The sequence below is a fragment of the Nannospalax galili genome, unplaced genomic scaffold, assembly GCF_000622305.1.
Source record: "Nannospalax galili isolate Female #2095 unplaced genomic scaffold, S.galili_v1.0 scaffold227, whole genome shotgun sequence".
Classification (NCBI taxonomy): Eukaryota; Metazoa; Chordata; class Mammalia; order Rodentia; family Spalacidae; genus Nannospalax; species Nannospalax galili.
The window spans coordinates 11,061,574-11,083,091 of record NW_008360303.1 but is presented as its reverse complement, the minus strand read 5'-3'; the positions used below and the strand labels follow the sequence as shown (position 1 = coordinate 11,083,091).

Genomic DNA, 21,518 nt, shown 5'->3' with positions numbered 1-21,518 from the left:
ATCTTCCAATTTTTGTTTGTTTTTCTGACAATGTCTCTCTTCCCTAGTCTGTCATTGCAATGGGAAGTCCAGGCAGTGCATCTTTGACCAGGAGCTTTTGCGACAGACAGGCAACGGGTTCCGCTGCCTTAATTGCAAGGACAACACAGATGGTGTTCGCTGTGAGAGGTGCAAGGAGGGGTTTTACCGGCACCGAGACAGAGACCACTGCCTACCCTGCAATTGCCACACCACAGGTAGGTGGAAAGTGGGCAAAAGAGGAAAGAGAGAGAAGAGGAAGAGGAGGAGGAGGGAGAGAGAGGAGGAAAGAGGGAAGGACAAAGAGGAGGGAGTCAGGGAACACATTGACCAAGAGGAAGATGCTGAACATCTGAGAGTCTACCAGAGCCTACTCTTATTTAGCAATTTTTTGTCTACAAGGAAATGTTTTTCTTGTATTGGGGTAATGGAAGAAGCTGGGATCACCAGGGCCTATTGGTTTGCATTCTAATACCAACAGTCACATATCTTATTTTTCAGTATTGAAAATTAAATCCACAGCCTTGCACATGTTAAGCAAGTGTCCTACCCCTGAGCTATATCCCTTTTAAATATTTTTTATAATTTTGAGATAGAGTCTCACTAAGTTACCTAGGCTGGCCTCAAACTCTTGATCCTTCTGCCTATGGAGCAACTGGAATTACAGGTATATGCTACCAACCTGGTAGAGTCACATTATTAACTTTTCTAGGCAGGTGGCCAGTTTTGATCCAGGGACAAAGGAAGTTCAGTCTCTTCCGGTGATAGTTTCTCAAATCTACTGTGATTACTTTGACCAGGTGTTGAAAAGGATTGCCTGGGGGTGATGGCTCCTGCCTATAATCCTAGCACTTGGGAGGTAGAAGCAGGAGCATCAGGAATTCAAGGTCATCCTCAGTCACATTGAGAGCTACCTAGGCTACATGAGACCCTGTCTAGTGCTATAGTCACAAACTGTAGATGTCTGTGGTACACAGACATGCTCACATTGGGTTGTATTCCTCAGGGGTAGATAATAAACATAACATTAGTAAATATATAGAGAGAAGCAGGCAGTTCTAGAAATAGGTTGACCTTTTTTTTTAGTATCTTATTTGTCTATTATCTTTCTTGGTGTTTTCTGCTTCTGTTTGCTGGAAAGTGTTTAAGAGCTTAACATGATACACACTAATCCACATCAAGGGTAGAGCCTTAGTACGCCTCCGGCTCAGAGAGGCTCTGTGGATCAATTCACAGCTGACACTTGAAAAATTTGAAAATGGGCAGGTTTTTAATGCAATCAAGATGAGCTGATGGTGGAGCGTGTCAAGAATCTTCTAGAAAGCAAGTGATCCGGGATGATCTAGATGAGGTGGCCTGGGTCAGATCTGTTCAATTTTATGGTGTATAGTCAGTGTCCAGAACCCCTTGGATTTCTCAGTTCTGAACAAAAGGACTTTATAAAGAAAGAGTAAGAGAAAATTTAGTCCAGATGAATGGTTATATAAGATTTTTGGAGGAGCTCCGATCCTCATGGAATGTGCAACTTTACTGCATATCATTAGCATGGGTCATCCCAGCAAAGTGGTCAGTGAGGAGATAATTAGAGATTCAGTGGGCTCCACTGGAAAGAAAGCCTGACCAGGAGACAAGGTTATAATTCCAGAGGAGATGAGAAACTTGCTGCTTGAGCAGAGAGTGAGAAAGGGCTTGACACCTGTCTCTGTGTGTAGTCCAGCTTTCCTAGCAGTAGGGAGCCTGGCTCTTTCTTTTTCTCTGGAAAACAGACATCCCAGACTCCGTATGAGCATGGCAGGAGGTGGTCAGGCCACGTGGTGGTGATTTATAGCTGACGTGGTAGCTAACATACTACACGCCAACTCTGCAGGCCCTTTGCTAGTGCTTTTCATTCAGTAACTAATTAGCCTTCACAGATAACCTGCTGAAAAGGCTTTCCATTTTATAAAGGAAGAGAAAGAAAGGCGAGGGAGAAGTCTGTGCAAGGTCTCAGAGCTAAGGAGCAGAGCAAGAATCTGAGCCTAGGTTTGCTGGCCCTGTAGAGGATAGTGGTAGGTTTGGGAGCCAGGCTGCCTGAGTTCAACTCTTGTCAGTGTGGCTGCCACCGAGTCGCCTGGGACACATGATATAACCTCTCGCTGCTCCAATGTCCTCATTTGAGAAAATGCAGTCAGGATATCCTACATCCTAGTATTGTACAGAGGTAAAATGTTTGTTAAGCACATGAAAGGCAGCTTAGTAAATTATAGTCAATAGTAGATATTCTTATGAAGATGGAGGTTGCGGTCTTAATCTCCTGGAACACTGACCTTTTAAAAATTTATATCCTGATCAGGTATGGTGGCAAAAGCTTGTGATCCCAGCACTTGGAAGGTAGAGGCAGAAGAATCAGGTGTTTAAGGACAGCCTCAGTTACACTGCAAGTTTAAGGCTAGCCTGGGGTACATGAGACCTGTCTCAAAAAATTAAAAAAATAAGCCAGGCGTGGTGGTGCACACCTTTAATCCCACCACTTGGGAGGCAGAGGCAGCTGGATCTCTGTGAGTTTGAGGCGAGCCTGGTCTACATAGTGAGTTCCAGGACAACTGGGGCTACAGGGAGACCCTGTCTCAAAAAGTCCAGAAAAAATAAAAAATAAAAAATAAAATGGCATTTTGGCATGATAGAAGCCTTGTAGAGCCCATATATATGGACTAAAACTAACTTTTTACTTATTAACACCCCAGTTTAGCATTGACTATTTTAAAAAATATTTTAACAGTGGGCGAATTGACCTAGAAGGTTAATAAGTAGCCTAAAATCTTCCAGCAGGCAACTGAAAGAGCTACAGTTGCAACCCAGGCCTCTGTCCCAGAACAGGTCTCTCTTGCTCCTTTCATATGAATGAAATCCCTCAGAGTGCTGTGTTTATCTCCAAAGACAGACAGGTGCCCACAGGAAACCTCCTGGATATTATTTCCTAAGGGTTGACTAATGCTTTATGCTTTCTAAAACATTTTCACAGCCTGGCACCTGCATGTACCACACACCCACATTCCCCATGGAGAGATGAAGAAACTAAAGCTTTAGGGTTCAACCTGCAAAGGCTGAGGGACACATTGGTGGCAGACTCTTCCTACCATTTACTGTCCTGAACTACACCTGGGCTTTACAGGTCACTAAACCAGTGTTGTGATTTGGGGGGAGGGGTGTTGAAGGGTGAGCTTAGAGTCTCGTCCATGCCAGGCTAGTGCTCTCCCAAACCTCTTTAAACCTTTGCACATTGACACAGGGTCTCATTAAGCTGCCCAGACTGCCCTTGCCTTCTGTAATATGGTAGGCCTTGAACTTGCAGTCCTCCTGCCTTAATCTCCTGAGTAGATGGAATTGCAGGCCTGCTTTAAAGTTAACTTCCTATGTGATTTCATAGTCTCCAATCAACTGCAAGGTCATTTTCAAGTAATAACTTGAAGAAGTTTGTAACAGCAACTTCAAATGCAGAACAAAAAGTATCTTTTAAAAAAAGAAAAATTATCATTCCATGTGTGGCAAATAAAGTTAGACTTCATACCAATTTCTCATAAATTTAGAAGTGAGCGTATTGTTTTTTGTGTACATGAATGTGGCGTATGCGTATGGTACATATGCATGGTATAGGTGAGTTCATGTGCGTGTGTGTCTGTAGGAGTTTGGAGGCCACAGGCTGATGTCAGGTGTCTTCCTTGATGACTCTCCACTTTATTTCCTGGGGCAGGTCTCTCACTAAGCTCTCAGATTCAGCTGGTCTAGCTAGACAGCTTGCCCCAGTGATTCCGTCAGCCTCCCCAGCTGGTGGGCTGCCTCTCCCACCTGACTTTTTATTTGGGTGTTGGAGTTCAGACTGTGGTCCTCATGTTTACAGGGCAAGCGCTTTGTCCATAGAGTCATCTCCCCAGCCTGAAGTGCACTACATCCCTAGCTCATAGACACACGGACACACACACGAGCTCATATACATAATAGCAGCTTCAGATGAATAAAAACATGTACAGAGAGAGAGAGAGAGAGAGAGAGAGAGAGAGAGAGAGAGAGAGACTCTTTAAGGGTTCTCAGGAGAAAGCAAACTGTCTTGGCTTAATTTTAAATATTAATCACCTTTAACACTTTCCTGAATCCTCAGATGCATCTAGGTATATCTACATAAACCTTAAGACTACTTACTGAGACTCAAACTTGAACTGGGAAGCTGTTTTTCATTTGTTCTTTAAAGCCAATTGTCCATAATCCCTAAGGCTAGTTCGTGATGTAGGAATTGGGGCAGGTGTTTTAGTGAGACACTGTTGTTAGTGTCTGTTAGTTTGGAAGTTTTAGAATATGAATTAGTCCTGTTCACAGTTAGAACCTATGAACATTCCCGGTGCCAACTTTGAAGACTTGAAGGATACCTCAGACATAAATTTCTAATAGAACGTTACCATCACAATAGTGTACTAGTGTAGTATAAACCACATTTTAAAAACACTGGAGAGATGGCTCAGTGGTTAAGAACACTGACTGTTCTTGCAGAAGACCCGGGTTCAAATCCCAGTACCCACATGGCAGCTAACAACTCTCTGTAACTCCAGTTCCAGGGGATCCAACAGCCTCTTCTGTCTTCTGAATGTAGGTAAGTGCACGACACGGGTGCACTTACCTGCATGCAGGCAATACACACATATACATAAAATAAAAGTAATATGTTTTAAAAAAGAACACCTACCCTATATGAGACACTGAATTAGGCACTTTATACATTTAAGCTCTTAGTCTTAGCACAACCTCACAAGGTATATGTTGTTATTCACACTTAAAAGGAGTGATACATGGGGTTGGAGAGATGGCTCAGCAGTTAAGAGCACTTGCTGCTCTTGCAGAGGCCCAGAACCCACATCAGGTGACTCACAACTATCTGTAACTCCAGCTCCAGGATATCCAACACCCTCTTCTGGCCTCTGTGGGTACCTGAACATATGTGTGCATATTAACATGGATATACCCACATACATAAATAAAAGCAAAATATGTTTCTGGATTCTCCAATCAGCATCCATTTATGTTTAAAAAACAAATTTCATTAGAGAGATTTCTACATAATGTTACTTATCAAAATTCAAACTCTAAACTCTATTTTATTTTTTGAGACAGGGTCTCTAGTTCAGGCTGGCTTCAAACGCTCCATGTAGCTGAGAAAGGACTTGATCTTCTGATCCTCTTGCCTCTACCTCATGATTGATGGAATTATAGGTGTGTGCCACCATGTCTTGTTTTATGCAATGCTGGGGATTGAACCCAGGGCTTTGTGCATGCTAGCCAAGCACTGTTCCAACTGAGGTATATCCCCAGTCATAGATATATATCTGCTGACCGTCTGTAGAGCAGTGTGCGTGGCGGTTTCCAAACACCAAACCAAGCAATCTTTCTCATTCTTGTCTTGTTGCCTTAGGCACTGAAACTCTGCACTCTCCTGTCCTAACCCTTCTCATACCTCTCCTCCCTTTGTTTCTATTGCTGGGCTTGACCACGGTCCAGATTTCTTCCCTCTAAGCACACCTTTCCTTAGTCAGTGGGGTTCCATTTACATTCATGGCCCTTCCCCTCTTCTTTTGATGCACCCCTAGAGCTTCTTACATTCTCTGTGGCTTTCTCTCCTGGTTGCTGAGGCCCCCATGTCTTCACCCTTAGCCTCTTTCTTGTGCTCCTGAGAAGCATTTCTACCTGGCTATGCTCCTAGAAAGTTAAGTTCATTTGTCCATGTCTTCACCCTTAGCCTCTTTCTTGTGCTCCTGAGAAGCATTTCTACCTGGCTATGCTCCTAGAAAGTTAAGTTCATTTGTCCAAAACTAAACTCATCCTCACTACTCTCTCTGGATGATTCTTCTTGAGGCTTTGCCCTTCCTTTGCCAGAGACTCAGGGGACCCAGGTGTCACCAGTGTGGTTCCCCCTCTTGCATCATTCTTTTTTTAAAAAAGTTTTATTTTTATTTTATTTTGTGTGTGAGTGCATTGCTTGCATGTATGTAAGTGCACCCATGTTGTACAGTGCCCATGGAGGTCAGAAGAGGGTGTCAGATACCCTGGAACTGGAGTTTTGGGCAGTTGTTAGCTGCCATGTGGGTCCTGGGAACTGAACCCAGGTCCTCTGCAAGAGCAGCCAGTGCACTGAGCCATCTCTCCAGCCCCTCTCTTAGCATTCTTAACCCATGAGTCTCTGTTCATTCTCCATCCACAGTGGCTTTCATAGCATCTCTCTCCTTCTCTCTCAACGTTGATTCTAGGCCATCATGGCACAGAACAACTCATGCTAGCATTGCCCCTCTCCAAGCGGTCTGTAGATGGCTTTATGGCTGTCTTTCTAAATGGCCTGTCTTTTATTTTCACTAACCCACTACACCTTAGAGAGCTTGCTTTTCCCCAGAAGTGGATGTGTTAGCCAGCTGTGAACTTTTAATTGATTACTGGCATAAGCTAACATATATTAAGTGTCTCTTCAGTATCTCACTTTGAGGTGCTTAAAACATGCTATTTATGCTATGATCACCGAGGCCCCTGCAAGCCTGCACAGTTAACATGGAGATACAGATACAAACTGTAAATGTAGGTGGTTTATTTCATGTTCTATATGCCACATAAAATCCATTACATAAGCACAGAGCCAATACCTTGATTGGTTTGAATTCTATTGGCTAGTGGATTAAAAATTCACAAAGAGCTGTATGTGCTGGCGTATGCCTTTTATCTCAGTACTCAAAAGATGAGGCTGCTCTGAGTTCAAGGCGAGCCTGAGGTACATAGTAAGACTCTCTCAAAAAAAGGAAAACAAGGGCCAATGAGATGGCTTAGCAGGTACATGTGCTTGTCACCAAGTCTGATGACCTGAGTTTGATTCACCTGGACCTATGTGGTAGAAGCAAGAACTGACTCTGACAAATTTTCCTCTTATCTCTACACTCATGTCACAGGAAGACAATGGGCTAAATAAACATGCAGTGACCGGTCAGTGCTCTCTTGGTTAGCCTAATTATGATCACAATTTATGTTTTGTTTTGTAGTTCTAACTTTTGCAGGGGATGATAAAGTAGCTGTGGGTCACTTTGCTAGTCTTCTATCTCAGACAAGCACCTCTGACGTCACCTTTGGGTCTCCCTCAACTTCCTCGGTGTCTCCATCCATACATCAGTTTAGCAGGTGTCTGGGAACCTCTGTTGTATTAGTCAACATACTGAGTATTGGGATCCAGTGGGTGACAGGAGTAGAGGCTGTAGAAGTAAAAAGCCAGGCCAAGAACCGAAGCAAGAGTGGATGGATATTTCAGATACAGCAGAGATTTCTCTCAGAAGTAACACTGAATTTCACCCAAGAGATGCTAATGGGCCAGCCAAGGGAAGTTGAGGGAAAGCACATTCCAGGCTGAATAAGCATTCCTCCCCACAAACATCTGAGGGAAGCAGCTCAGCACATTCCCTGTGTTAAGCAGGCAGTGGAGTACTGGCACCCAGAGAACAAGTGTAGGAGATGAGGAGCGTAGGTAGGGCCTGGCTAGCCTGGATATGGAATTTGCATCTGATTCTGCTTGTTGTGGGGACTTACACAAAACGTGATCTGAATAGCCATTCATGAAGCGCTCTCTGTCCGCTGTACGGAGGCTTAAGTGTGGAGAGGCAAAGATAGGAGGTGCAGTGTGAGGCCTGGTCTAGGTGAAGGAAGACTGAAGCTCGGACTGGGGTGGTAGAAAGGTAGGTGGCGAGAAATGGTGAAAGTCCACTGTGGTGTTTGTTACCCTGAGTCCTTCTTGGTTTCCATCCTCATACAACCTGAGAGGACCCATTTAAATTAAAAACATGTCTATAGAAAACAGAGAGATAACAGCACTATGCACAAAAGTCAAGTTACAGGATCAGGTGTCCATTAACAGATAAAATGTGGTATATATACACAGGGGAGTTTTATTCAGCATAAGGAACAATGAAAAATTAGGCTATTTACAGGAAAGTGGATAGAATTGGAGATCATGTTAAGCAAAATAAGATCCACAAAGCCAAATATCATGTTTTCTCTCATATGTGGATTCTAGATTATTTGTACATATTCATATACACACTTATATGTCATGATAATAGAGGGGGACTATTGGGAAGAGGAAAGCAGACTCATAGAAGGGAAGAGTGGGGGCAGAAGAGTGTAATGGGGAATTAATGTGATGAAAGTACATGATACACCTCAACAAAAATGTCATTACTGAGCTGGGGATGTAGCTCAGTTGGTAGAGTGCTTGCCTGGTAGGCATGAAGCCCTTGATTCAGTCTTCAGCACGGTATATATCTGGTGTGGTGGTGCACCCCGGTAATCCTAGCAATTGGAGAGTAGAAGCAGGAGGATCAGAAGTTCAAGGTTATCCTTGACTACATGTTGAGTTGGAAGCAAGCCTGAGATACATGAGACCCTGTCTCAAAAAAATAAAAAATGTCATTATGAAACCCATCCTGTCTATACAATTAATACACACTATTAAAAACTGACTAAAACAAGTATTGTAAAGTACTAACCAGGCCACCAGATGATGCTCTGTAAGTGAAATTTTCTTTTTCTTCTGGCAAGTGGAGACATTCTTAAGGGGCTTTTTGTGCGTGCTTTAAAAAATAATACTATCAGACTGGGAGTTGGTAAACTTGTAAGGCACAAAGACCTCAGTTTGATCCTCAGAGGTAATTTTTTTTAAAAAAAGCCAGGAATGGTAGCACACATTTGTGATCATGGCACTGGGGAAGCAGAAGAGATAGGTGACTCCTAACCAGCAGGCTTGCTTAGTGAATTCAAGGTCAATGAAAGACCTTGCCTTGGGAAAGAAAAGGGGGATAGGTTTCTGAAGAATGACCCTGGAGATTGTCCTCTAGCCTCCACACACACACACATATGAACATGCTCATACACACACAAACACACAAAAATTATACTATTCAAACATTGGTTTCCTAAAAGATTGCCTTTGGTGGCTAGATACAAGGGAGAATGTGACATCTTCTGATAGCTAATAAGCTCATTCATTGATGCTCTCCAGTTCTCCCAAAGACTTGAACTGGCTGTGAATACATTATGTAGGCCAGGCTGACCTTGAACTTGCTGTAGTTATCCTCCTTCAGTTTTCTAAGTGCTGGGACAATAGACATGCATCACCACACCCTGCTTTGATGTGCTTAAAACGTGAAAAAGCAATGGACTACACATTCTCTGCTCTAAACAGAGCAGATGTATAAATAAAAATCCTCTTGTGAGCCATTTCCCTTCTTTCTCTGAAGCAGCTGTCAAAATGTTCCCCACTGGGTAGAATGCGTTAGACAATGTAAACTTGTTAAAGGCAGTGGATGGTGCATATTAGTTAATGTGTATCCAGCTCTCATGGTGGGGGGGGATGACAGTCATTTCTTAATGCCTTACAAGTATTTCTTTTTCTTCTTCTCTTCCTTCTGCCTTGTGGATTACAGGTTCTCTCAGTCCTAGATGTGACAACTCTGGACAGTGCAGCTGTAAACCAGGTGTGATAGGACATAGGTGTGACCGATGTCTGCCAGGCTTCCATTTACTCACTGATGCTGGGTGTACCCGAGACCAAAGAACACTGTAAGCATCTGTCCTGGTTTGCTTTTCTATTATTGTGACAAAACACTCTGACCAAAAGCAACTTGGGGAGGAAAGGGTTTATTTCACCTTCTACTTCCAAGTGACAGTCCATCATAGAGGGAAGTCAAGGCTGGAACCTGGCGGCAGGAGCTAAAGCAGAGACTGTGGAGGAATACTGCTTCCTGGCTTGCTCTTGGGCTCATATTCAGCTGCCTAATTCATCCTAGGCCCCACCTGTCTAGGGATGATACTGCCCACGGTTGACTGGGCGCTCCTACATCAATTAGCAGTCAAGAAAATGCCCCTGCAGAATGCCCACCAGCCATGATAAAGGAAGGTCTTCATTTGAGGTTCCCTTTTTCCAGGTGTGTTAAGTTGAAAACCAAGATTAGCTATCACAGCATCCTAACTCCACCATTGCTGTTATCAGGGGAATAATGACACCTGTAAATAAACTCTCTTTTGCAAAATGTCTTTTCAGTGATTGCCATTCTGCATAGCAGGCAAAACAAGCTTGTTTTGGTAATAATTCAGCATGCCAGGCAGAAACAAAGGCCAGATGGAACTCGGGCCGGTGACTCATTGGCCATCTGCTAGTTTTGGAAGCTTGTAGATGAGTCCAAGCAACTGTCTGGACCACTTGTCCCAGAGACTGTCCCCAAGAGTTCTTCTGGCTTTGGACTGCTAATGGTTTTATTTAGTATTTTATTATTTTTATTTTTTTATCTGTGTGAATGTGTTGCCTGCATGTAGGTAGGTGCACCCATGTCATGAAGTGTCCGAGGAGGTCAGAAGAGGGCATCGGATCCCCTGGAACTGGAGTTATAGGCAGTTGCTAACTGCCATGTGGGTGTTGGGAATTGAACCTGGGTCCCCTGCAAGAGCAGCCAGTGCTCTTAACCACTTAACTGCTGAGCCATCCCTCCAACCTTGGAACTGCGAATGTTTGACGTTTAATTTCACCTTGTAATAGAGAAACAATGCTGGGCTAGACACACGCATTATTTGTTGGCTAGACAAAGTCTTGTTGTGTAGCCTAGGCTGCCTCAATGATCCTCCCGTCTCAGCTTCCACAGGGTTGGGATTACAAGTGTGTTTAACAACACCCAGTTTAGAAATTCCTCTCTCCTTCCCTTTGGTTTGGCCTTCATTGTGAGTGTCCTGGTTTGGGACATGGATATCAGAGAAAGATTAGGAACTCACAAGGTCTCTTGGTTTCCTTTGGTTCCTGAAGTTCCCACTTCACACCCCTTTTGAAAACTGAAATAGATCAGTCACTGTTCTGGCCACAGTCGTCCTTTTCTGAGGAGATAGGAGCTTCTTATGCAACAGGCTGTAGGCAGGGTCCAACCTCCTACCTTTGCCCAGGCTCAGCTGTGTTTCTCATAGCTCTTTGGTTCCCACATTCCAGCCACCCTTCCTTCTGCAAAGCCACAGACAGAGCTCTTCATGGGCTCCATGCACCACATCATCATCTCCAGGCCTCTCCCTCACACTCCCCCTCCACATTTTAACTCTACATTGATTTTGTTTTGTTTTTGTTTCTATTTGTTTGTGGGGCTTTTTTTTTTTTTTTTTTTAAACACAAGCAGGTCTCCTTGTAGCCCCAGCTGGAACTCTCTATGTAGACCAGGCTGGCCTCGATTTTACAGAGATCTGCTTGCCTCTGCCTGGAATTAAAAGCACGTACCACCACACCCATCTCTGCTTTTACTTTGGATCTCTGGCTTTCCATCTGCATTTGTTTGCTCCTCTCACTAGAATGTGAGCCCTGCCGTGCCCTGTCTTGCTCACTGCTGGGTCCCCAGTGCCTAGCGTGCAAGGGAGGAGGCACCAGGGGTATTCTAGCGTGGCTGCAGCTGCCACTGTACCTTACAGCTGGTGCTGTCCCTGCATCTGCCTCACCTCGAGACTCCAAGAATTCTGGCTGGTTCCTGTTTCTCTTAGTGTCCCAGCACAGTAGATGCTGAGCGTATGTTTGTCAAATGATCCAGATAAGTAGTGTGGAGGGAGCTCAGATAGGAAGGGGGCCGTGAGAACTGAAAGAGAAGTTTGGAGAGGAATTCTGGCTGTGAGCCTGGTTAGATCTAGCATCCATTGGGTGGGGAATGTGAGGGTGAAAGAGTCAAGCAGGCTTCAGGTTTGGGCAGGATTTGGATGGGGTCATAGGGCAGCCAATGGAGGAACATTGTTCATGTCTTTCTCCCAAATGAGATTATACAGTCTTTGAGGAAGATAAGCAGAGTTTGGTTAGTAGGGAAGAGATAACAACTTTGTGACTTTAGACTGATAAGATAGATACATGAGTATACACCAAAATGAGTGATGGAAAACAGTGTTCGTCATAAGACAGGGAGACTATGAAATGACAGCACTGATTCCTTCACAGAAAGTCTTGCTACTAAGGAAAAAAAAACCAAAAAACAAAAAGTCAATCAAATCTAGCAATTCTATGTCTAGGTATGCATCCAAGATAAATGAAAATGCATCTCTGCACCACAACTTACATACAGACATTCGTATAAAGATAGTCATTATATCTGGGAATTGGGAACAACCCAAATAGCTATCAGCTAATGAATGGATAAACAAAATATGGTGTACCCTTATAGTGGGATTTTATTCAGCCATCAGAAGAATACACACTACACGACATGACCTGGGCAAACTTTGAAAACATTATGGCATGTGAAAGAAGTCAGTTGCCAGTGGCCACATATGGTATGATTTCACTGAAAGGAAATGTCCAGAACAGGAAAATCTAGAGACAGAAATGTAGATTCATGTCTGCATTCAACTCAGATGGGACGAAAGTGGGGAAATAGTGTGATACTAAAGAATACAGGATTTCTTTTAGGAGTGATGGGAATGTTTGAAAATTGTTATTTGTGGTGATGGTTGTACAGCTCTGAGAACTGATTACAAATTATCAAAGTGTTCACTCCACATGAGTGCATCCCATGGCCTATGAGCCTATATCCCAGTAGAAACTTTACCAAAAGGAAGAACTGAAAAAACTGAAATAGCAGGTAGATCTGGGCTCCATCATCGTAAAAGTAGACATTGTTGGATTAAACTTTAGACATTAACGATAAATCTTTTTTTAAAAAGCCGAATGAAGAGTCAACCAAACTAACCAGTTTAGTAATGAACTTGGCTTCCATTCTGGCACAGTCCTCTTATTAAGGGTAGGTAGCAAAGGGTTCATGGATTGGCCACTGCCCACAAACCACACTGGCATCAACAAGTGAATCCTTAAGAAGTTTGAAGAGGTCAGCATGAGTTGCTAGGAGAAGCTTCCTGAAAATGGACCATGGAGATGACACTTGCCCAGGGGCAGCTGGCCTTTGTGTGAGAAGCATTTGGAAACCCACCCCTAATTTTCTTTCTCTTTTTTTCCCCAGAGATTCCAAGTGTGACTGTAATCCAGCTGGTATCTCTGGGCCCTGTGACTCTGGCCGCTGTGTCTGCAAACCAGCTGTCACCGGAGAACGCTGTGATAGGTCTGCATGAACCATGTCCCTGTAGACAGTAGGGAGGGCCCCCTGGCAACCAGCAGAAGAATTAATCCCCCAAGTACAATTGTGGAAAATGGATTCTGAACAAATGCTGAGGACTTCTTACTCTCTGGTCTAAAAAACTGAGCCTTAAAAAAATACAGCCAAGCCCCAAAAGCCATTGAAGTTCACATTCTGCTTTGGGTCCCTTTGTTTTTACTTCGAAAGAGGCAGAGGGCCCCAGAGAGTTCCCTCACCAGCTGGCTGTGATTCTCAGGTGCTTGGATGCCAGGTGGTATGCAATAATGAGATCATGTGACTCAGATGGGTCTTGGAAAATGCCTGGCCTAATTAAACATGTTGGGAAAATCCTTGTAACAGGGACTATCACAGTGTATGGCCATATATAACCATCATGTTTCGAAAAAGAACCCCCCAGGGAGGGGATGGTAGCTACGTGTACACACATGAATTGGGGCACCACGTAAGAACCCTTTGGGTCCGAGCCATGTTGGGGTGGGCGGGGCAGCAAGGAACCATTCGCTCTCAGTTGCTGCCGCAGGACGTCTCTTAAATCCAAACTGTGCTCAAGACTAAACTCTTCCTTCCTCTGGCATGGCTGTGAGCAGAGGGGCTGTGAAGGTGGCTCACAACTAAAAGCTTTCTCTTCATTTCCTTAAAAGTAAGAAAGCAGTTTCAGGGCACCCTTCCAATCACTTCTACCTTGCGGGAGGAAGTGCCAAATGCATTCCTAGCTTGTGTTTCAGGGGATTCTTTGCTGCCGAGGAACTGGGTAAGAAGAAATAACTTAAGTGTTGAGAGAGAAGCCACTTTTTTGAAAGTCTTTTGTTTTGGAGGTGGGGGGAGGCAGGCTGGAGAGGTGGCTTAGCAGTTAAGACACTTCCTGTTCCTCCTGCAGACCTGAGTTGGGATCCCCTGCACCCATGCCTGGTGGCTTGTAAATGCCTGTAACTCCTGTTCCAGGGCATCCTACTCCCTCTTCTGGCCTCCTCTGGTATCCAGATGCACCTGGTATACGCTCATACATACATACATACATACATACATACATACATACACATACATACACACACATACACACACAATTTTTTACAAAAAGGAGAATGGGAGTGGGTTGAAATAGAGTGTGGCTCTGTAGCCCAGCCTGGAATTCACTGTGTAGCCAACCTGGCCCTGGAGTCATGGCAATCCTCTTGCCTCTGCCTCCAGATATTAGGATTATAGATATAAGCAACCACTTCCTGCTTGAAAGCCCTTTATTTCTTCCTTCCTTCCTTCCTTCCTTCCTTCCTTCCTTCCTTCCTTCCTTCCTTTCTTTTTCTTTCTCTCTCTGTTTCTTTCTTCCTCTCTTTCTTTCACTCTCTCTTCCTTCCTTCCTTTTCTTTTCTTTTCTTTCTTTCTTTCATTTTGAAAGGTCTAAGCAGACCTGGAATATGCTATGTTGCAGAGGATGGCCTTGAACTCCTCCTGACTCTCCAGCCTCTACCTCCCAAGTACTGGGATTATAGGCATGCACCATCACACCTGGTTTTGAAAGTCTTTTTAACTTTAAAATATGAAACAAAAAATAGAAAGCTACATAAAACAGCGATTGTCATCACCACCAAAACCAAAAGGAGATCTCTGCTAAAATGTGCTAACCCAATGACACTCGTGCAGGCGACCCCTTGCTGGCTTTCGTGCTAATCACTTCCTTACCTTTTTCATCATTTGTTATCCTACAGTGTCCTTAAAGGCATCATCCAGTTTCACCTGATTCCTTCCCCTCCCTCAACCTTTCCTTTCCATGGATTTGAATCTTGACTCTACCCCTTACCAGCTATGTAACCTCAGACAGGTTTCTTAAACTCTCAGTTCTCCTCATCTAAGAGAATTGGAAATGATAATTCCTATTTCATAGGGTGCAGGGAGGATTAAATAAAGGAGCAGACCAAAGGTACCAGGCTAACACAGTGATGAGTAAACAACCATTGGAACTATTCTTGTTCCTTGTGGAAGGAGGTAGTTAATTCGAACAGAGAAAACTCAAGTCCTCCTCGGCCTCCCTTCCAGTCTCCCCTGCAGCCCCCACATCTCAGCCTTCCCTGGCAGTTATCCACGGAAAAGCTGCTAGGGAGCTTGCGCTGGAAGCAGAGGTAGAATGCCAGCCTGCAATTAGCTGCTGTGGAGCATCTCTAGCCATCCTTTTTCTTTATGAGATTCTTACCTGCCCTTTCCTCTACTGGCCAGAACTGGGGTATGAGGGACAGGATGGTGATAAACACTTAAATGTCCCAGGGATCCGGACAGCTAGGTGGGTGCTGAGTCAGGAACCTTGCTTCTCTGGTCCCCACTTTGCCCCGATTAAATGCCTGCTCCAGGATAGGGTGGCTCTGCATTTTCCTGTCACATCCCTCCCTGTGCCTCTCACTGACCTCCATCTATCACTGAGGATGGGTCAGTCACCAAGTTTGCAGACCACCAAAGCAAACATGATTGATTCTGCTCTGCTGAAAGAAGAGAAAGTGAACTGTCTCATTCTGGGGGGCTGTGATTGCCCATCTGGTGGTCTAGGGTACAGGTAGTATATGGAACTTTCCATCTTCCCCATTCTAGGAATTAATGTTGCCAAGTGGGAAAGAGAGTAGGAAGAGGCTGAATCGGCCGTTGTATTTTCTATACAAAATAAGAAATAGCCCATAGCATTGTCCTAACTCCTACAATCCCACTACAGGTGCCGATCAGGCTACTATCATCTGGACAGTGGAAACCCTGAGGGCTGTACCCAGTGTTTCTGCTACGGGCATTCGGCCAGCTGCCACAGCTCTGCAGACTTCAGTGTCCACAAGATCACCTCAACATTCTATCAAGGTAAAGCATCACAACCAAGTGTTTTGTTGTTTTACATTGTACAAGGATTTATGATTTGTGCTTACTAACGGCTGATTCCATAGGATGGCTTCTCAAGTCATCTTTAGTAATTCTCATATTAGTGTTTATTTGCTTATTTGTTTGTTGAAATAGGGTCTTATGGTATCCAGACTGGCCTCCAACTCACTATGTAGCAGAGGATAATCTTGAATTTCTGATCTTCCTGCCTCTACCGCCTAGGTCCTGGGATTGCAAACCTGTGCTACCACACCCAAATTATTCCATGCTGGGGATCAAACCCAGGGCCCCCTGCATACTAGGCAGGCACGTCACCAAATTAGTTATATCCTTAACCCTTTCATTGCTTTTAATGCACATTATTTGGTTGAGATAAGACAAGCAACATGCCCTGAAATATAGCTCAACAACATATGAATAACTTAGAAATAACTAAAAAAGACCAGCTATTTATATCCCTGCACTTGCCACCTCTGTCTATTTCAAAACCACAAAAGAATTATTCATTTGGAAGGTGGAGAACATCCACCTTCCATCACTCACATTCACTAATACGACCTTTGCATATATTGAGTTAATGTATCTCATCAGTTAGGAAGCTACAGAACAGTATTAAAATATTGGAAATTGACATTATTTCAACTAGTCTGAGTTTCTGGACCTTCTAATCTCATTTAAAAAAGACCTTATGTATGTACATATAATAAAAATACAAATAAAGGCAGGTGAAAACAAGCCATCTTATCATGAGTCCAAAGATAAGGACCAAAGATAAAGACCGAAGATAATCCAAGGGGGCCAGAGACATGGCTCAGTGGGTAAAGGCTAACCCCGATGACCTGAGTTTAATCCTTAGTTCCTGTATGGTGGAAGAAGAGAACTGACCTCCTAAAGTTGTCCTCCGACCTTCTTGATGCACCACAATACATACACACACATGTATACACACACACACACACACACACACACACACACAATACAAAAACTGATTTTTTTAGATAAATCAAAACAGCTGTGAGTAGGAGCTGGTGGACAGAAGTGCTTAGGGAGTTTGGAAATGGTAAAGGAATGTGAAAATGCTAAGAAACCCCACTTTCTACTCCTTCTAGGACTTTTTGGCAAGCAAGTCTTGTCAGTGTATGATGGATGCTATCTCATAGAGTGACATTTTTGTCTTGCAGATGTTGATGGCTGGAAGGCTGTCCAGAGAAATGGGTCTCCTGCAAAGCTCCACTGGTCACAGCGCCATCGGGATGTGTTTAGTTCTGCCCAACGATCAGACCCAGTCTACTTTGTGGCACCTGGTATGTGAGGAATAATTGCAGTAGAAGCCAGCTTATAGGAGGAAAGAGTCAGGATAGAAAAACTGAGTTGGGAAATATGATTGGGATCCTCATCCTGGAGCTACAGCAGCCCCAGGAGAGAGCTAGGGCTTGAACCAATTTGATGTCATCACTCCAAGACACTGTAGAGCACCCTGGGTGTACCCTGGTGTTCCGCCCCTGCTGAGATGCCCAGGTGAGTTTAGGTTTCACACCCAAAGCATGCAATCAAACTTATGGATCTACAGAGAAATAGAGCATATCTTTTTAAAATTTGTTTAATTTTTTACTTGTGCGTATGCATGTGTGCATGTGTGTGTGCGCATGTGGGTACCCATAGAGGCCAGAAGACAGTGTTAGAGTCCTTGGAGTTGGAGTTACAGGCAGTTGCAAACTGCCCAAAGTGGGTGCTAGGAGCTGAATACAGATCCTGTAGAAGAGCAAGAAGCCCTCGTAACTGCAGAGCCATCTCTCCAGTTGCAAAACAGGCCTTAAAGTTTTAAAAACATAATTAGCAATATGTGCCTAAGTGACAAAGTTCTGCCTAGAGTTTGAATTCAAGTTCATAACCTTAGCTAATTTAGCACTTCCAAACAAGTTTTTCTTTTAACATCTCTAAACTTCAGGTCTCTCAATTATTAAATGGGACTGGGCATGCCAGCAGTCAAAAATTATTGCCGTCAAGTGTTTGTGGGATTGGGAAGATGGCTTAGTCAGTAACGTGCTTGTTGTGCAAACATGAGGACCTGAGTTTGAATCCCAAGCACCCATTAAAAAACTGGGCACAGTTTCATGAGCCTGCAACCCCAGCCCTGGGGAGGTAGAGACAGGAGGGTCCCTGATGCTTGCTAACCAGTTAATCTTGCCAAACTGGTGAGCTCCAGGCTCAGTAGGAGACCATCTCAAAAAATAAGATGGGAAGTAATTGAGGTGGACACCCAAGGTCTTCTCCAGCCTCTATATGCATGTGTACCTATGTGCACATGTATGCATGCTCACCTGCACATACATACACATATGATGTCTGCAAAAACATTCTGTAAATTATAAAACACTATATAATACATCATATGTTTGTTTACCTGAGATCTTCTTACATCAGTCTGTCTATAATGGTCATGCTATGAAGTATCTAATAGATAGAATTCTCTTATGATCAGGACTTTTAAAGATTTTAGTAACTCACTTTCACTGCCAAAACTTCATAGTAATGGCCTGTGCTGTGTGCTAATTCTTCTGTCAGGGTGGTTCGGGATAAGAAAGTGGGTAGGTCACATAGGACTGCAGAAAAAAATGACAACATCAGTTAAAACTTGTTCACATATTTGCCTTTCCACCATTGCAACTGATCTTTTCAAAAAATCTGTTTTACAGCCAGATTCCTAGGTAATCAGCAGGTGAGTTATGGGCAAAGCCTGTCTTTTGACTACCGTGTGGACAGAGGAGGCAGACATCCATCTGCCCATGACGTGATTCTGGAAGGTGCTGGTCTACAGATCAGAGCTCCCTTGATACCACTTGGCAAAACACTTCCCTGTGGAATCACCAAGACTTACACATTCAGGTAAAAAGAGAAACCACAAGTGCATCAAATAGAGTCCTTTGTTAATTCCTTCAGGCATGCATTCATGCAACAAGGTTTTTTTGAGATGCTTTAGTTACTGGGCATGGTATTACATGCAGAAACAGGATATGGTTCCTTCCTTCCTTCCGTCCATTAGCTGACTGAGGGGAAAGTGAGGAGGGGTAGTTGAGATAAGTAAATGATAGAAGTGCAGTGTGTCAAGGACTGAGACAACAAAGTAGACACAGGTGTTCTATACACATATAGGAAGTCCAACTGACCAGGATTGGGGTGATGTAGAGGAGTTTCCCAAGAAGGCAGGACAAGGGTGAAGAGCAACCTCGAAGGAAAGGAGGTTGGGAGGCCAGTAGGCAGAGGAAACATGCTTGGAATGCCCAGTAATTGAATGTGAATGGAGAAAGGAATACAGTTAGGACTGAGATCAGAGAAATTGGTGGTGGTGAGGTCATGGATGCCCTGTGCATATCTGTAGAGACTGCACTCATCCTGTAGAATGTGACCTTTGGATGGTGTGTTCAGAGAGATTGGAGAAGGAAGCTGTGCCTGATCAGTGTTTCGTATTGTGTTAGAGGCTGGGAAAGAAATAATGGAACGTGGTCTTTGTCCCACAAGAGCATGTGGTCTGGTAGGACATATAACATCTTTAAAAAGCAAACATAATATAGTTCAGTAGTTGCTTTAGTGGTGGTACATACTCATAGCATTTTGGAATGAGCTTAATTCTGTCTGCAGGAGTCAAGGAATGCTTCCCAGGGGGGAAATTTTCAGACTGAGAATAGAAAGGTGCGTGAAACTTTCCCAGGGAGAAAAGGTAGAGAGATACAACTTCCACATGTGAATTTATGTGAGGATGTAAGAGTTGTTATATAGGGGCAAAAAAAGAAGATTGTAATTGGAATGCAGCATGTGTAAGGGAGATGGGCAAATGACTCAAGAAGTGCTACAGGACTGACAAGATGGCTCTGCAGATAAAGCCCATTGAAACCTGGTGACCTGAGTTTGATCTCTGGAACCTATGTAAACGTGGAAAGAGAGAACCGATTCCACAGTGCTGTCCTCTGATCTTTACATGTGTGGTGTGGCACATGCCCCTCCCATCATGCACAAACACATAAAATAATTTTCAAAAATTATTTTAGATTTATTTTTTAATTATGTGTGTATGTTGGGGGGATACGCTGTGAGTGCAGGTGCCGACAGAGTCCAAAAGAGGCATTGGAAACTCGGGAGTTGGAGTTGCAGGCAGTTGTGAGCTACTCAGGGTGGATGGCGGGAACCAAACTCAGGTTCTCTGTGAGAGCCATATGTGCTCTTAGCTGCTGAGCCATCTCTCCAGCCCCAATAGTAATTTTTTTTGAGACAGGGCTTACTACATATCCCTGGCTGGCCTGGGTCTCACAGAGATCTGCCTGCCTCTGCTTCCCAAGTGCTTGGATTAAAGGGATTGTGCCACCATGCCTGGCATAATTTTCTTTTCAATAAAGAAAAAAAAAAGAATTGTCACAATCAGGTGGAAAGGCTGGGTACAGATACCATGTAGAAGATAGTTTGTGTAGAGTTTGTGCTTGTGTGTGTGTGTGTGTGTGTGTGTGTGTGTGTGCGTGTGTGCATGTAAAGTTTAGAGGACAGCCTCAGGTGTTGGTACTCCCCTTACACACTGATTGAGACAGAATCTTTGTCATTTGCAGCTATGCATGTCTAGCTGGCCCTTAGACTTCCAGGGATTCTCCTGTCTCCACCTCCCACATGGCCATGGGAGCACTGGGATTACAGGTGTGTGCTATTGCACACAGCTTTACATTGGGATTTTGGTCATTCCAACTCAGGTCCTTATGCTTGTGTGGCCAGCACTTTACCCACTGAGCCGTCTCCCAACCCTGGGTAAGGTCTTAACTGGACCATCAGAAGATACTCAGAGTGGATTAGTGAGGTATGGCGACCAACCTGAAGAAGAGATAACAAGAATGGAGAAAGGCAGATCCACAGCACACACACAAGCTAGGTATTTAATTAGCTGAGTGCTACTTACTCTAATGACACCACACACACATCCTGCCTGTGGTATCCACCACATTCTCAGCTTAATGACCTTACTCTTCAAGGTTCAGCTTAATGCTCTTTCTTCACATGAGCTTTCTCCAAATCCCAGGCAAAGTTACACATAATGTGTTTCTATGGCATTGTGTGTATGAATTGGTAAAGCACGTACTGCATTGTATTGTAATTGTTTACCCAGCAGACTCCCCTGGCTGAATGCTGATCACCTCTGCCTTGTTATCTTTTCCTTCAGCCTCATAACTTCTAGCCTGAGCCCAAGAAGACAATCAGTTTTGTTTTTTAAATTTCATTCATTCATTCATTGCAATGCTGAGATGTGAGATTAGTTGCAGGGGTTCATATCTGCTAGGCAAGTGCTCTCTCCCAGAGTTGCATCCCCATCCCCACAATCACATTCTGTTTACTCAACCAGTGAAGAAAATGAAACAGGGTTGTTCTTTAAAAACAATTTTTAAAATTATTTATTTAATAACCACATACTTAGAAGAAGCATTGCATTACATCAGCATTGACATATTCAATAACAATTTTCTGAGCTAG

At 43.8% G+C, this 21,518-nt stretch overlaps 1 protein-coding gene across 2 annotated transcripts in view; it reads left to right on the top strand.

Moving 5' to 3' along the window:
- Positions 1-21,518, top strand: part of Lamc2 (laminin subunit gamma 2) — a 72,056-nt gene that overhangs the window by 24,410 nt on the left and 26,128 nt on the right. For both annotated transcript variants that reach the window (XM_008824305.2, XM_017795898.2), the window contains exons 2-7: positions 48-236; positions 9,492-9,627; positions 13,032-13,130; positions 15,859-15,995; positions 17,195-17,317; positions 18,710-18,899. In XM_008824305.2, the coding sequence (XP_008822527.1) occupies positions 48-236; positions 9,492-9,627; positions 13,032-13,130; positions 15,859-15,995; positions 17,195-17,317; positions 18,710-18,899 (874 nt within the window). The remainder of the gene's footprint in view (positions 1-47; positions 237-9,491; positions 9,628-13,031; positions 13,131-15,858; positions 15,996-17,194; positions 17,318-18,709; positions 18,900-21,518) is intronic.